A 16,911-nucleotide genomic window follows, 5' to 3' on the forward strand; every position below is an offset into this window, starting at 1 on the left:
ACACTGTCTACCATTACTTTGCTGTCTTCCAGTAAGGGCTGAACCAAAGATCTAAAGATAAACATGCAAAAATCAACAGTTGACTCTATATTTCATCAATTATATACCAAGATGTGAGCTACTGATATCCCTATAGTCCCTTGAAATTAAACAGATCTCTCTCTAACCAGAACATATACCAGCAAATAACTATTTCGTGTTACACTAACTCCAATATATGACTGGCTCATCATCACATCACAAGGGAAAAATGAATCAGGATACAGTATACACAGGAAAAGAAGTAGCTAAATTTCACCTGTAACAAGAAGATTCAAGGATGCTATAGAACAATCAGTGAAAAATCAATATGCTTTCTTGGCTCCACTGCATTCTAGAAATGGCCCAAGGTGAGCAGTCGCCTGGTATGGTCACTGGGTTTGACAACTGTTTCTGAGAGAGAGATGTTTCCATGCATCAAAAAATAAATCCAAGGTCAACTTGGACTGATTAATCTTTCCTCTCAAATACATGCAAGTTACCATAACAAGAGAGGCTTGAGGTAAGGTTATGTGGTAAATACCAGAAAGACCCTTTTATTATTATAGAATACGTCACTGAATCAATAGCCAGACTAAGCTAAAACCTCTTGCTTACCAAATTCTTGTTATTTATTTGACAAATGTCTACTGAACACGTTCAGTTCAGTTGCTCAGTCCTGTTCAACTCTTTGCGACCCCATGAACTGCAGCACGCCAGGCCTCCCTGTTTGTCACCAGCTCCCAGAGTCCACCCAAACCCATGTCCATCGAGTCAGTGATGCCATCCAACCATCTCATCCTCTGTTGTCCCCTTCTCCTCCTGCCCTCAATCTTTCCCAGCATCAGGGTCTTTTCAAATGAGTCAGCTCTCTGCATCAGGTGGCCAAAATATTGGAGTTTCAGCTTCAGGATCAGTCCTTCCAATGAATATTCAGGATTGATTTCCTTTAGGATGGACTGGTTGGATCTCCTTGCAGTCCAAGGGACTGTCAAGAGTCTTCTCCAACTCCACAGTTCAAAAGCACCAATTCTTCTGTGCTCAGCTTTCTTTATAGTCCAACTCTCACATCCATACATGACTACTGGAAAAACCATAGCCTTGACTAGACGGACCTTTGTTGGCAAAGTAATGTCTCTGTTTTTCAAGATGCTGTCTAGGTTGGTCATAACTTTCCTTCCAAGGAGCAAGTGTCTTTTAATTTCATGGCTGCAATCACCATCTGCAGTGATTTTGGAGCCCAGAAAAATAAAGTCAGCCATTGTTTCCACTGTTTCCCTATCTATTTGCCATCAAGTGATGGGACTGGATGCCATGATCTTAGTTTTCTGAATGTTGAGCTTTAAGCCAACCTTTTCACTCTCCTCTTTCACTTTCATCAAGAGGCTCTTTAGTTCTTCCTCACTTTCTGCCATAGGGTGGTATCATCTGCATATCTGAGGTTATTGATATTTCTCCCAGCAATTTTGATTCCAGCTATATTAATGGTGCTAAATAAATAAAGACAAGCCACAACCCTTCTAACAAACTCACAACCTAGCTGAGAAAAACACTGTTTAAATAACCAACTACAATAAAGTGTCATACGTTCTACCATGAATTCCTTATGAATAAGGATTCCCACAGGAGTGCAGAGGAGTAATTATTGCTTCCTGGAGTAGTCAAGATGCTTCATATGTGTGTGAAACATGTTAGCAAACACAACACACCATTAGACCTGAACCTTGCCTCTGAAAAGGCATGGAGTTAAGGCAGTGGTACACAGCAAAGTCCAAGTATGGAACAGTGTTTGGTACGGCTGGAATGTATATCAAATAGCTGCAAACTCAAACGTTTTAGGGTTCAAATAAATGGCAAAAAAGAGGCAAAGCAAACCTAGTAAATAGTAATGATACTGCCTCAGTGTCTGAAGGACATGGGATGTTGTGGTCAACTGGAATAGGCTTGTCTAGTCAAGAAAAGCAGAAGCTATGATGCCAACAAAGATCTGTACAGTCAAGGCTATGGTCTTCCCAGCGGTCACATACAGTTGTGAGAGCTGGACCGTAAAGAAAGCAGAGTGCTGAAGAGTCAATGCCTTTGAACTGTGGTGCTGGAGAAGACTCCCGAGAGTCCCTTGGACAGCAAGAAGATCAAACTTCAGGAAAATATACCCTGAATACTCGCTGGAAGAACTGATGCTGAAGCTGAAACTGCAGTATTTTGGTCATCTGGTTGAAACAGCTGACTCATTGGAAAAGTTCCTGATGCTGTGAAAGATTGAGGGCTGAAGGAGAAGAGGGCGTGAGAGGAGATGGCTGGATGGCATCACCAATGCAACGGACATGAACTTGGGCAAACTTTGGGAGATGGTGAGGGACAGGGAGGCCTGGCGTGCTGCAGTCCACACGGGCTTGCAGAGAGTCGGACACGACTGAGTGACCGAACGACAACAAATGATTCCCAGCTAACCGCGGCTATGCAAAAATGGACATACCCAACACTTCTGGCATTTCAAGTGAAGAGAGAAATCCAGATTTCCATCCTAATTTTAAAAGTTCATCCCAATTTAGAATGTTAATTCAATTAATTTTTAAACATTTAACAACATTATATAAGCTGAAACTAAATAAACATGTGGGCTGGCTTCAGCCTGTGGGGTTGAGAGTCTACAACCTCTGATGCTGACTATAAAGTAGAGGAAAAACCTGCGGATGTAGCCTACAGACAGTTTGTGAAGGCCCTTGAATACTAGGCCACAGAGAATGACTCAACCTTAACCTTGTAGACATCAAGAAATAAGAAGATAGATATTTCAGTAAAGAATCTTTCAAACTGTGTTTCTAAGAAGTGTTGTTTAAAATGATCCATTAGTGGTATGATGAACACAAATTAAAGAGAGACTGAAAATGGGGTAGACTAGCTATGAGGTGATAATATTTGTCCAGATGAGAAATAAGTGAACAGGTGAAACCCATGGTCTGTGACAACCTATAGATGGGATGGGGTGGGAGGCAGGTTCAAGAGAGGGGGGACATATGTATACCTATGGCTGATTTACATTGATATATAGCAGACACCAACAGTATATTGTAAAGCAATTATCCTTCAATTAAAAATAAATAAATTGAAAAAAAAAAAGGAGTGACGGGTTAAGAGAGAGCTCAGTGATGAACTGACAGTGGGTGTTGTGAGAAAGAGGAAAGAGCAAAAGATGACAGAAGGGGTGACTTGGGGATAGAGCATGGGACTACCAAGTCAGAACTCCAATGCTATGGACTGCTCCCTTGCTTTCTGTTTCTGTCATGGATTTTTCATAAATTATTATTTTTTTAATATAAATTTATTTAAATTGGAGGCTAATTACTTTACAATATTATATTGGTTTTGCCATACATCAACATGAATCTGCCATGGGTATACATGTGTTCGAATTACAGTATCTCACCTCTCTCAAACCAAACATGGCTATTACTGCAGCAGACTTTTAAAAAATATTAGTTTCTAAGTTACTAATCAGGGAGGCTGTGATGGTTAGTTTTGGTTAAACTATGGTTAAATGTGACTGGGGTGCACAGATTAAACATGATTTTTGAATACATCAGTGTGAGGGTGTTTCTAGATGAGATAAACATTTGAATCTGCAGACTCAGTAGACAGCCCTCCCACTGTGGGTGAACATCAATCTGTTGGGGTTTCTGAATAGAACAAAAGGAGGAAAACAGAAGAATTCGTCCCTGTTTTGCTTTTTCTCTGTCTGCTTGAGATAGGAAACCTCATCTTATCTTCTCCAGCTTTCAGACTGAGATTTAAACCATTGGATTCCCTGCTTCTCAGTCCTTCGGACTCAAGGAATTAAATCACCAGCTTTTCTGGGTCTCTAGTTTGCAGAAAGCTGAGTGTGGGACTTCTCAGCCTCCATAATCATGTGAGCCAATTTGTCATAACAAATCTTGTTTTTCGTACATATAAAACTTTACATATATGTAAAAACTTTTCTATTGGTTGTTGCTATGGAGAATCCTGACTAATACAGATGATTTCTAAACATCTAAGGAATTCAGCACATTAATGAGAACATGAATTCAGTGTGGATAAAAGGAAAAACTTATGTTTCCAGAATAAAGGTCACCTGCATTTAAAGATTACATTCTTAGGGGAATGCCTAGGATTTTGGCATGATCAATCACACAGACACTGACATTTCTGAAACTGGTTTTAAATTGTCAGCTTTCTTCACGTGGCTCTTAAACATGTATTTCTACAAAAACAGTTTTAAAAGTATAGCATTTTCATGAAACAACTGCTTTTTGCTAATATTTCTAACTTTTTTCCTTGGTAAATTTCACTACTGTGCTCTTCAGTTACCAAGTTTAGCAGAGTATTTCTACGTTAGTCAGGTTGCATTTTCAGGTATCTTTTCTGGTCAATCGGAAACTCACTTCCATATTTTTACCAATACAATATACAACCTAAATAGTGTATGACACCTCACTGAACCATGCTGTCCCTCCTCCCAAAAAGTGAAATTGAAAGCTACTTCCATGAGGGTACAGGTTAGGATAAAATCAAGTTGCTCCTGTATACACCCAGTTGCATCAGAATTCAAAGCTTAGACGTCAGCTATTCATGTGAGTGAGCTTAACCATTTGATCTTCTACCTGGGTTCTCCTGGGTCACATCAAGATAAAATTACATGATGAGATGATTTAGCAAAGCCTACAGTGCCTTGCCCAGAAAGACAAGAAACAAGGAAACAGAGACAAGAACTTGGAAGACTACAGGAAGAAGGCAGGTTCGGCTAACACACGTCGACGAGCAAAAGCTAATGATCTGAAACAATAACCTTTGACACTAAAAATTCATACTGTTTCTTCTACACAAGATCATCATTTGTCTTCTCCACACAGAATTAGGTATGTGTTGGCTCAATCATACATTTCTGTGTGCCAGAATATACACAATATAGCTCTGTTAGGCAAAACAATAACTTCATGTATTCACATGGTGCTACTTTGTAACTTAATGTCACTGAAAACTACAATAGGGTAATGGAGAATGAAAGGGGATCTAACAACAGATCAATGTCTTACCTTTAAATTTATGCCTAACCTATGCCTTTAAATTTTTGCCATAAACTTAATAAACTTAGACATAGCCTTATGATTTAACATCAGTGGACTAATTGAAACACAGGAAGTAGAAAATATTTCACATTAAATCTTCAAATCAGATTCTTTTTTCTACTGGTCTAAACAGGAAAAAGTGCTATTAACCTGCAATGATAATACATTAAGGACAACACCAAGAGGAATACAAAAAATCAATACGTCACTTTTGGCAAAAGAGACATTTTTCACTCAACTGGAAGCTTTCTGAGTAAAGGAAACATGTATTATGCATCTTTTTATCCTCCACAGTACTTAGAGCAGCTCCTGGTATGAGTAGGCCCGTAGTAATGGCTACTGAACTTTACAGTTCTTATTCAAAATTAGCCAGCAAGCATACCAAGACATTTAAGGTACTGGTGTATGTGGGAAGGGAAAGAAGCTTTACAGAAATCGTTAAGAATATGATCTTGGATGAGTATTCTCCAAAAAAGTGAGAACTCAGGTCTTTTACCTAAAATATAAACAGAATTTGTGTACATGGAGGCTCAGCAGCCTCTGGAGAAGGAAATGGCACCCCATTCCAGTATTCTTGCCTGGAGAATCCCATGGACAGAGGAGCCTGGTGGGCTACAGTTCATAGCGTCTCAGAGTTAGACACGACTGAAGCGACTTATCAGACACAGGGGGAAAACAAGGAAGAGACACCAGGTGGGATGAACAGCGATTGTCTGATGCAGCAAAGAAGTTTCTCTGCAGAGAAGCAGAAGAAAGGAAGCCTGGGATGGCTTTCTTTTGCTCATTTCAGCACAGAACAGGACACAGAGGGCCAGAGCTCAACTGGGATCACAGTACCACAGCACCACCATAAACCACTAAGCCGCTTCACAGTATTACCAGCACCATCAAACCTTGGTTACCTCACATGAACTCTTACTAAATGAGTTCTATTGCCTATAACTTACTTAAGGATTAGAAACCAAAGAAACAGAGCTTGTAGGGACTAGAGTCCACTTCACAAATTTTCAAACCTTTTTTAGCCATAAGATATTTTCCTCAAATACCTTACAAATGACTCTAGTACATTTAAAAAAAAAAATCAGAAGTAGGGAACCTGGCACCATGGTTGAAGCACCTTCCAGAGAATCACAATGGATGCAAAATTAGAAAATGAGTGATGAATCCAAACTCATTTGACAGAGAAGTTAAGAGCCTGCCCAGTCAATGAATGAAAAAGCCAGAACTAGAATCCAGGAACGTGAACATCACAGAGGGTTCTTCCTACTATATTTCATGCTGCTTCTGAAAAATAAAAAAAAAGGACAGTCTCCATACTTACCATCTTTGTTCAGCCACTGCTTTCTTGTTCTGTACAAAAGGAGCTTGTTGTGGACATACGGTAAAAGGAACTTGACACACCAGCTCTCCACACCAAGTTTGTTTTCAACCAGGACTATGGGACTCCGGTTATACCTAGCTTCAGGACATGGGATCAGGCCAATTTCATCTCTTAATATGTAAAACATAAAAAGAATTAAAGGTAAGAATACTAGCTTTAAAAAAATTTTCAAATCCTACAGAGCATTAAAAAACTGCACATATTTCCTTTTCTTACAAATATTCAGCACACCCACTGGATTGGTAGAATTTAAAAGTTTCCTAATACTGACAAGAACATGGAAAAAATACTATTTGGACTTGTGGTGACAGGAATGAAAGCTGGTCTAATCTTTGAATAGAGATTTGAAAACATCTGTCAATTTTTTAAGTACATATACACTTTGACAAGCAATTCTACTGGTCAGAAATTATCCTATGCCAAGATATAGGAATTCATTGGATATTCATACCAACATTGCAATAAAACTTGTTAATACTCTAAATGTGTATCAAACAATATAAGACTGGTAAAATAAACATGGGCCATCCATGGGATACAGCTGTTAAAAAAAAAAAATGAGGTAAATCTGCATATGCTGGTATGGAAAGGGTGCAAAGATATATGAAACAAAAAAAGCAAAATGCCAAACTCAGTGTATAGCACAAAGCCCTTTTAAAAAGATACTGAGTTGCATTAAAAATTTCCTTTGTATAATCTTTTAAAAAGATACAGAGTTGCATTAAAATTTTTCTTGGAAGGATACCAAGAATCTTTGGGGGAGAGGGTTTTATTTTTATATAGTTTAAAATTTCTAATTATTTGTACATATTAGGCTTGTTTTTTTAAAAATGTCAAAATGTATGTATGCTTGCCTGCTAACAAATATATGTAGACCAAATTACTAATAAAATTATATTATCAGTGAGACTGTGAGCCATTTATCTTCTGCATAATCCTTTACACATTTCTAAAATAAAAAATATGCTAATAAATGTTGTTAAACCACAAATATTTCAAGATTTGATCATTTTCATCTATGGTGGCCTCTAAATCCCTTGATTAACCTCAACTTACACTGAAAATTTACATTATAAGCAGAGATTTAACAAACAAGAGGGAGGGGATATATGTATACCTCTGGCTGATTCATGTTGATGTTTGGCAGAAAACAACAATAAAGCAATTATCCTTCAGCTAAAAAATGAATAAATTTTTAAAAATTTGATAAAAGTGGGGGAAAAAAAACCAATACATAGGGCAGTTGACTTACACAGTAAATGAACCAACAAACACCAAAATGTTTTTGTAAAACTTGTACACATGCCTTTCAACTACATAGAATTTACAGTTCTCATCTATAAACATCCTTTCTCAAACAGTATTTCTTCCCTTAATTAATGAATAACTAACAAGATGCCTTTTAACAAGAGCAGTTGACATAAACACTTTTAGAGTGTTTAAGCAGAAACGGAATAAAGAACTGGTTTTCAGAGCTTGTGTGTGACATTATCTATCATGCTCTTGGCTTCCTCTGCCAGAAGTGTGTTGGGTGATAGATGCAAAGAGGAAACTTGTTCGATTACAGATTATAAGAAAAGACTCCTTTTTTTTTTGGTTAGGTCACCATCACAAGCTGGTGGGAGGCTGTGGAACTAAAATAAAATCCGTCCTGGAAACTCTTAACTGCATAGCTCAGAAGTAACCTACTTTCTACTGATCACTTCTTTAGTGACACAGGGATGTATCAATAAAAGAGGGTGTGCTAGGGGTTGCAAGTTACTATTCTTTCAAGCTGATCTAACTCCCAAGAAGACTTTGGGACCTAAGGCTTTTTGTCCTGACAACTGACTCAGCTAATTCAGGGTGTTTGGGTACATCATGCCAATATTACCTAAAGATCTTCTGAATACTACAATGAATTAGATACTGCATTAGGTTCTGAAAATGCAAAAAATGAATAAAATAAGGTGGTCCCAGACTATACAAAGCTGATGGTTTTGCTGGGGAGTTGTGTCAATATCTGTAATAAAACGTTAACACACTTTGCCATTCCAATAATATACATAAGGTTCTTAGGAAGAATCGGCCAATAATGCTGAAGGCATCTAAGGCCAACGTCCAGTATTTCTAAATATATTTTTGTATTTGCTGATATGAAATCTAATCTAACTCACTATTGGGACAACTAGCCACATGATCTATAACTGACTAAATACATGTATGAATTGCCGATATTTTCTGGGGTTCAGGTGTTACTATGTGAAATCCTTTTTAAAAAATAAATAGAATTATAGTAAAGAAAATAATAAACTCAGTGTAATTATTTCAGGAAAGTCTGTTTTCTGAGATCTAACAACCACTTAAAACACTTAAAAAGCTGCAAAAGTCAATATGAATGTTAGAGTAACAAGAATAAAAGAACTCTAGCTCCTGGGTACAGTCCATTTTGGGGGAATATTTTTTACTTAAATGCACAATGTAAAAAACTGCCTTGTTCACGACACCGAATATAAAATGCCCAACTAATAATCTGGTACCTAAATGAAAGGACAGAACCATTTGCACAAATAAAAATCACACTTCTTTAGTTTGTCTACTATTCTTCCAAGAAATAATTTTACAAAACAAGTATATGCCTTGGATATAGCAGATGGCCAATAACTGTCACTGAAATGCTGATTATCAGTGCACTTCAGTGTTACATTCAAATAAACGGTTTTCAAAGACTATTGCTTCTTGACTCTCCAAAAGAACAGTACCTCTGACTTCCTTCTAATGCAGGTCCAAATCCTAGTTCTGTCAATATGATATAAATACATCTCTCTATATATCATTATCTCTATCTCCTATCATTTGGCCCCAGCAGACCTCCATTTTGTTTCACTTGTAAAATGGAAGTATTACATTATATTTCTAAATAAGGAAAACGGGCTGCTAGGTTTCATCCAGCTTTCAAATTTTATAACCTAGAAACCCAAAAACTATTCCCATGTAAAGAGAACGAAAATGGTCATATCAGGGAATACAAAGCACTAGGCCAGGGGTTGAGGGACAGGGATAAAAACATTAAAAGAGAGGTAGCAGGATGCATAGACAAAAGCACTCAATCTTCTAAGGTCCAGGATTCTAGTTAGTCTCCATTCTACCACTGATCAATGTGGACCTGACTAGGCACTTGCCATCAGTATTGTCATCTGAAACACAGGAATGACAACCCTTTCCCTGCCACTTAGGAAAGCAAGTAATACAACGTAAAGGATGTGGTAAGCTACAAAGTATCAGGCAAAGATGAAGCATATTATCATTAATTCAGCTAAGAGCCTGAAGTCAACCAGAAAAGTTCATTGGTTAGCAGATAATAGGAAGCTAAAGCAAAGAAAGCTAATAAGCCTTTGTCAAGTTATTTGACCCTAAGATACAGTGCTATGCTGCTTCCTAAAAATATAACATATGCTTTATAAAGGCAGGTAGGTCAGTAAGATTTCAAATAACAGTGTGTTTGACTTCAGACTTCGCCTATGCCTGGTCCCACTTTTTTTCAGACACTTTAGAATTCCAGAATCATTCTGAAATTGGAAGGGACTTCATTCCTTCATTCCTCCATCTCTCATTTTGTCAGATGAGGAAACAGATCCACTAAGGTTAGGTGATTAACCAAGGTCACCGTGCTTGTGGCTTAATTCAAAATCTTAGTCACCCTACATTATATGGTTCAGTTTTACTATTTGGGGACTATCCTTCCCTCCCCAATAGGAAGCTGGTAAATACTACTTTTATAAATAATTGGACCTATTCCAGCTTAAGTCATGTTTCTGAAAAGTAGAGATAAGAGAAGCTGTCTAAACATGAGGAACAAGGTAAGTCTTAGGTCTCCATCTAGACCTGCGCTGTGCAATACAGTAGTCACCAGGCATATGTGCCCATTATGTATGAATCAATCAAAATGAAATAAAATGTAAATTTTAGTTCTTCTTTCACACTAGCCACATTTCAAGCACTCAACAGCTGTATACGGCTAGTGGCTACAAATTGGACAGGTCAGATTAAGAACATTTCCACCATTAGAGATATTTCTGTAAGTGCCTTAAGTATAAGAACTGTATTTTATACTTCCTATTTCTTTTTTTAAAATTTATTTATTTTAGTTGGAGGCTAATTACTTTACAATATTGTAGTGGTTTTTGCCATACATTGATATGAATCAGCCATGGGTTTACATGTGTTCCCCATCCTGAACCACCCCCCACCTGCCTCCCCATCCCATCCCTCAGGGTCATCCCAGTGCACCAGTCCTGAGCACCCTGTCTCATGCATCGGCAGAAAAGATGGTAGCTCATAAATAATAAGAGTTCAATCAATATTACAGTAATAAAAATTAGTAACTTTCTGGACAAGAGAACTTTGACATGACTCTAACTGCACTGTAAAAAGCTGTCCTTCACATTAGCACAGTGTCTGTCAGTTCTGTCGCTCAATCACGTCCAACTCTTTGCAACCCAATGGACTTCAGCACATCAGGCTTCCCTGTCCATCACCAACTCCCGGAGCCTACTTAAATTCATATCCGTCGCGTCGGTGATGCCATCCAACCATCTCATCCTCTGTCGTTCCCTTCTCCCACCTTCAATCTTTCCCAGCATCAGGGTCTTTTCCAATGAGTTGGTTCTCTGCATCAGGTAGCCAACGTCTGCACAATAAGCTAATACCTGTTCTCTGGGTCAAGCTGTCTGTTGTTTTTCCAAAGTATTCTCTAGGAGTCAACCATACAAACATTTGCATGGTATTTTTCAGTTTATAAAGTGTTTCACATTCATCATTCAGTTGGCCAATATATTTTCTAAGAAACACAGGGATTCAGGTTAAGTCTAATATTTATAGTAGTTAAGTCTGTAGTGGCAACTAAGGGCAAGACACTGTGTAAGGTAATTTTCCTATGTTTTCAGGCTGAGAAGGGGTAACCTATCCACGCTGCTGCTGCTAAGTCACTTCAGTCATGTCTGACTCTGTGCGACTCCATAGACAGCAGCCTAGCAGGCTCCCCCATCCCTGGGATTCTCCAGGCAAGAACACTGGAGTGGGTTGCCAGCTCCTTCTCCAATGCATGAAAGTGAAAAGTGAAAGTGAAGTCACTCAGTCGTGTCCGACCCTCAGTGACCCCATGGACTGCAGCCTACGAGACTCCTCCATCCATGGGATTTTCCAGGCAAGAGTACTAGAGTGGGGTGCCATTGCCTTCTCCGAACCTATCCATACCCACCAGTAATAAAATCCACATTTCACCCACTGCATCTTCAACTCCTACTGGTTAGAAATTTTCAGAGACAAAGTCAATATGTTTACTACAGTAAATGATGTCCAATAAAATTACAATCTATCTTGTATTTGTAGGAAAAAGGAAAACAAAAAAAATGAAAAACTTTCTTTTATAATACTGAACAATATAATTAGGTACTAATTTTGATGTTAACTAGTGCTTTTCCTTGTAACTAGAAATAGACCCTTTACGTTTTGGAAGTAAAAGGGTTAGTTAGATGAGGGGAAGAAGTACAAACAATTCTGAAAAGTCCAAATGTCCAAACACATTTTTAAAGTTACACTGTAATACTACTGAAGACATTGTTACTATGGGGAATATGCACTAAAATATAGCTGAATATTAAATAACAAATTAAGCTATTTACATTTTTCAGTTCTACATAATTACTTCATATTATTTCTAATGCCCAACTTATTTCAAGCTTTAAAATATTGTATGACCCAAATGCTTAGTAACAATTTCAAGTTATGCACTGACAGCACATCGATGAGATCTCATCATAAAAATGCAACGGGGAGGGGGCAATTAAAATCATCTATGAGTTTTAATAAAAGCACTTCCCAGGTGGCTCAATGCTAAAGAATGCCTGCCTCCCAATACAAGAGACTTGGGTTCAATTCCAGGGTTGCGAAGATTCCCAGGAGAAGGAAATGGCAACCCACTCCAGTATTCTTGCCTGGGAAATCCCATGAACAGAGGAGCCTGGCAGGCTACAGTCCATGGGGTTGCAAAGAGTCGGACACAACTTAGCTACTAGAACAACAACAAGGCTACAGTCCATGGGGTCGCAAAGAGTCGAACACAACTTAGTGACTAGAACAAGCTTCAATAAATATGATCCAGAAGAATTGGGATGTGTTCCAAACTGCACTGTGTCAACCTGCCAGGCCAATGAACACTCAATCTCAGGTTTTTCAAACTAAGATGAATACTGTACATCAGACTTCTAACCTCCTCCTTAATTTATTTAAGAAATTAATTATTTAAGAAAAATAACCCCAAATGATAAGAAAACAGGCCCTTCATTTGTCCAACTTTTTTTCTTGAGGATGTCTCTTATTTGCAATAAAGCTCTCATTCTCAAAAAGGAACTGAAAGACTGATATACAACAAGGCATCAAAGCATTCTTTAGAAGGCCCAGTACCCACTATGGTTACTGCCAGGAAATCATTCCAAACACTCTCATTCTGAAAAAGGCACCAGTCACAAGGGGAAAGGAAGTGGATGCTGTCAGAGGTGGCAGGTGTGTTTTGAGGCCAGCAGTGTCCTGTTTTTAATGAGGCACAGCTGCACGTCTCCAATTGTGTGCCCCAAGGGAGCAAGACATCTGAGAGCATCACCTTGAAGGAAAAGAACATTTCATTTAGATGAAGGTTTGGCATCTCTTTTAAGCAGAAAAAAGGAGTCAGAATGCTTAAAAAGAATAATTCATGTGTTCCAGTTTAAAGAACAAAATATATATATATATATAAAACACTCCACAAGCAATTAGATAAAGTGAAAATCATGTATTAATAAAACTGGACTCCCTGTTTATTTCTTTTGAGGAGAGGACAGGAAGGACAAGAAAAGAGCTACACTCTTGGTTTTTCCTTATTCTTTTGTATAACGTGTAGATATATCTCTCCTTTAATACTTTCCTTTTTACTGGTTACATAAAAGCAGAAGTATCAGAGCGAATAGAGTCTCTTCTGGGATCTTCCCGGAGAACTCTAAGTAAAATGGAAAGGAAGAACGGAAAAGATACATGTGCCAGTTTCTGTGGTGTCCTACTTAAAGAGGGTAGCAGCTTTTGAATTAAAAAAAAAAAAAGAATTAATATGCTCCCTGCAACTATGAATCTAATGCTAAAAAGTGTCAAGGTTTCTTTCATTTACTTTACACCACCTGCGCCTACTGAAGCCACACTCTTGAGAATGCCCTGTTCACCTTCGAAACAAAATGCTTCATCGAAATCCCTCTATAATCTTAGGACAGGTGAGGCCAAAGTCAAAAGCAGCCTCAAACTACCCTGAGCTAGCAAACTGAGGGGTTTTTGCCCCACAGAGAAGAAGATGATCGGTAATCCCTTCTTACCAAGGTCCGGGATGAACCTCAAGAGCTGTGTTAACAAAGCACAAAACAGACCACACCGAGTGCCTGAAACGGATGTAGGACGTGGACACACGGGTGAAGTCTTTCGAGTTTCGTGAACTCCTGGGAAAGGGGTGAGAGGGAGGAGAACCAAACAAAGTCACTACGATTTGATTTTCCGGGGTCACTTCTAAGGATCAGCCCGCGAGCGCGTTCCGGTAGCGGAAAGCTGGCCCCGCGGCGGCCGACAGCGGTCCAGGACCGACCAGGTTCCATCCGCTCTAGTGAGGAGGGCGCGGGCCAGGACCCGCCATCGGAGGTCAGCTCCAGGCTTGACCCCGCCCCCGCCCGTCCCCGACGACCCCCGCAAGCGGCGGAGGCGGGGGCACAGTCGGCGCGCGACTCACATGTGCGGGTTTCTCCTGAAGGCATTGGTGATGTCCTTCACCACCCGCTGCACCAGCACCGCCACCTCTTCACTCGTCTCGGCCATGTTGGCGGCGGCCGCGGCGGCTCGGGCGCGCCTCCGGGAAAGCGCCGAGCAGCCCGCGGGAGTTCCGCGGGGAGCACGCGCGTGTACGCCGGTTTGGCCGCGCCCCGCCCCCACTGCCGAGGCCGCCGCAGAGCACTTCCGGGTCAGGCCGCCGGCGTTAAGGGTGTGGTCGTTAACCGGGCTAGAGTAGCGTGTTTGGTCGCCGACTTCCTCTAGTCAGCGAGTTTCAAAGCGTCCGAGGTTATGCTGCAGATTCATTTGCAAAGTTACCTCAGGTCGCTGTTTTACACATTTTATTATAATTTCTGGTCGACTCGGGGCTGTGGAGTGAGGGGTCCTAAGGTCACTTCCAGAGCCGGAGTCTGGCCTGAGCACCCTGCCCAGACCACCAGTCTTCAGCCTCCTCAGGCGTTGAGGAAAGGAGCCGGTGCTCAAATGTTCATGGAGAAAAGTTCAACCGAGAGTGAAGGTTCTCTTAAACAGTCCCTTGACGTTCTGAGAGTTCGTTCCCTTTATCGGAATAAGTTGGAGGGATGCGGCCGTTCAGAGACGCTCTTGGTGAAATAAGTCCTGCTGCTGCTAAGTCACTTCGGTCGTGTCCGACTCTGTGTGACCCCGTAGACGGGAGCCCACCAGGCTCCCCCGTCCCTGGGATTCTCCAGGCAAGAACACTGGAGTGGGTTGCCATTTCCTTCTCCGGTGCATGAAAGTGAAAAGTGAAAGGGAGGTCTCTCAGTCGTGTCCGACTCTTCGCGACCCCATGGACCGCAGCCTACCAGGCTCCTCTGTCCATGGAATTTTCCAGGCAAAAGTACTGGAGTGGGGTGCCATCGCCTAGTGGGACTATATTGGTGACCTTTTGTAACTCCGTGCCAATTGCGGCCACTGAGCAGCCGTTTTCAAAAAGTTAATTTTAAAAATAAATGGATTAAAGGAAGAAGGAGAAAAGTAAAGGAAAGTTATTTGCTCTCTCCATACAGGGAGTTGAAGTACAGAGCTATTGTTTTAGATTTTTTGCTTTGTACTTCGTGTTGCACATCCTTTGGCGTCCTTTGAACACTGCATTTTAATTTTGGAGTTTAAAAACAAAGTCCCTGGCAAAGTTTGCTGTTAATAGCTATTGCCTTCCTAAAAATAGTTTGTATAAGAAAAACTGTTACAGGTAGGGGGACCCTCTTCTAGGGCCTGAGAGTGGGCTCCTGTCTAACATGCAGAAGTGAATTGTCAGAGGACACACACGTGATGAGGAAGCAAGAGACTTCCTTGGGAAGGGGCGCCCTAGGTAGAGAAGAGCAGTGTAAGGGAATCCAGGAGGGTTGCTCTGCCACAGTCTGGGATTTTATGGTGATAGGATTAATTTCAGGGTTGTCTGTGCCAACCATTGTCACTCGAAATCCTTCCTGGTGACGCCGGCATCACTCAGGCAAGAAGGATTCCAGCATGGAGGATTCTGAGATGTTGGTAGGACATATGGACTCTTGTCTCCTTTTGACCTTTCCCGAATTCTTCTAGTTGGTGGTTCCTTGTTCCATGTTTCTTGTAACTCATGCAAATAGTTACTGTGGTCCCTGGCCAGGATGGGCATTTTTCAGTCAGTGTTGCCACTAACAAGGCTGGCTTTTTAGTCCATTTGGATTTTGAAATGATATAATTCAAATTTTCATATATCAGATTTTCTTTCAGTCTTTTTGTTGGAAAAATCCAGCTGCTTTTGGTTGTTATTTTTACTTGAACTTTGAAATCTTGCCTATTAGAAACTTTTGTTTTTAAAGCAAATTCACAATCTGTTATGTAGAGCATTTGAAGTAGGTTTGACTATTTGGAAAGTAAAACTGTTCATTGGATGCAAAATAATAAAGTAATGAATGAGAAATAGGTATTAATCATATTGATTTGTATCCCTGCTGTTGCTAAGTCGCTTCAGTCGTGTCCGACCCCATAGGTGGCAGCCCACCAGGCTCCCCCATCCCTGGGATTCTCTAGGCAAGAACACTGGAGTGGGTTGCCATTTCCTTCTCCAGTGCATGAACGTGAAAAGTGAAAGTGAAGTCGCTCAGTCTTGTTCGACTCCCAGCGACCCCTTGGACTGCAGCCCACCAGGCTCCTCCGTCCATGGGATTTTCCAGGCAAGAGTACTGGAGTGGGGTGCCGTTGCCTTCTCCATAGACATTGGCCTTCTTGTTTTAAAAGAAATGATAGAGAAATTTCATAAAATTGTAGATAAGCAAGATGGACAGGTTTGATTTAGGACAGTCAAACAAACTTTAACCTATTGACAGGTTCTCAAATGAGGCAGTGAAGTGAATTTGTGTTTAGATTCCAAGGCCAAAGACAACTTCAAATGTCCTAATTACCCTTAAAATGAAATACAGATGTTGAAATGGTTTGAGTTCACTGGGAAGTTTTCTTCATATTCAATTAATCAGAGCCCTGCATCCTTTCCTAATAAAAGTGGAAATAAATCCTGACTTCTGGGGCAGAGCTTAATGGAACACACTCATAAATATGACTTTTAAAAAAATAATTCATTTTTATCTTAAA

General features: G+C 40.2%; 1 protein-coding gene across 1 annotated transcript in view; it reads right to left on the reverse strand.

Moving 5' to 3' along the window:
• Window positions 1–14,478, reverse strand: part of PTAR1 (protein prenyltransferase alpha subunit repeat containing 1) — a 50,843-nt gene extending 36,365 nt beyond the window's left edge. The window contains exons 1-2 of the mRNA XM_018052057.1: window positions 14,285–14,478; window positions 6,445–6,614 (exon numbers count right to left, since the gene is read on the reverse strand). Of these exons, the coding sequence (XP_017907546.1) occupies window positions 6,445–6,614; window positions 14,285–14,370 (256 nt within the window). The 5' untranslated portion in view covers window positions 14,371–14,478. The remainder of the gene's footprint in view (window positions 1–6,444; window positions 6,615–14,284) is intronic.

This window comes from Capra hircus, chromosome 8 (assembly GCF_001704415.2).
Source record: "Capra hircus breed San Clemente chromosome 8, ASM170441v1, whole genome shotgun sequence".
Taxonomy (NCBI): domain Eukaryota; kingdom Metazoa; phylum Chordata; class Mammalia; order Artiodactyla; family Bovidae; genus Capra; species Capra hircus.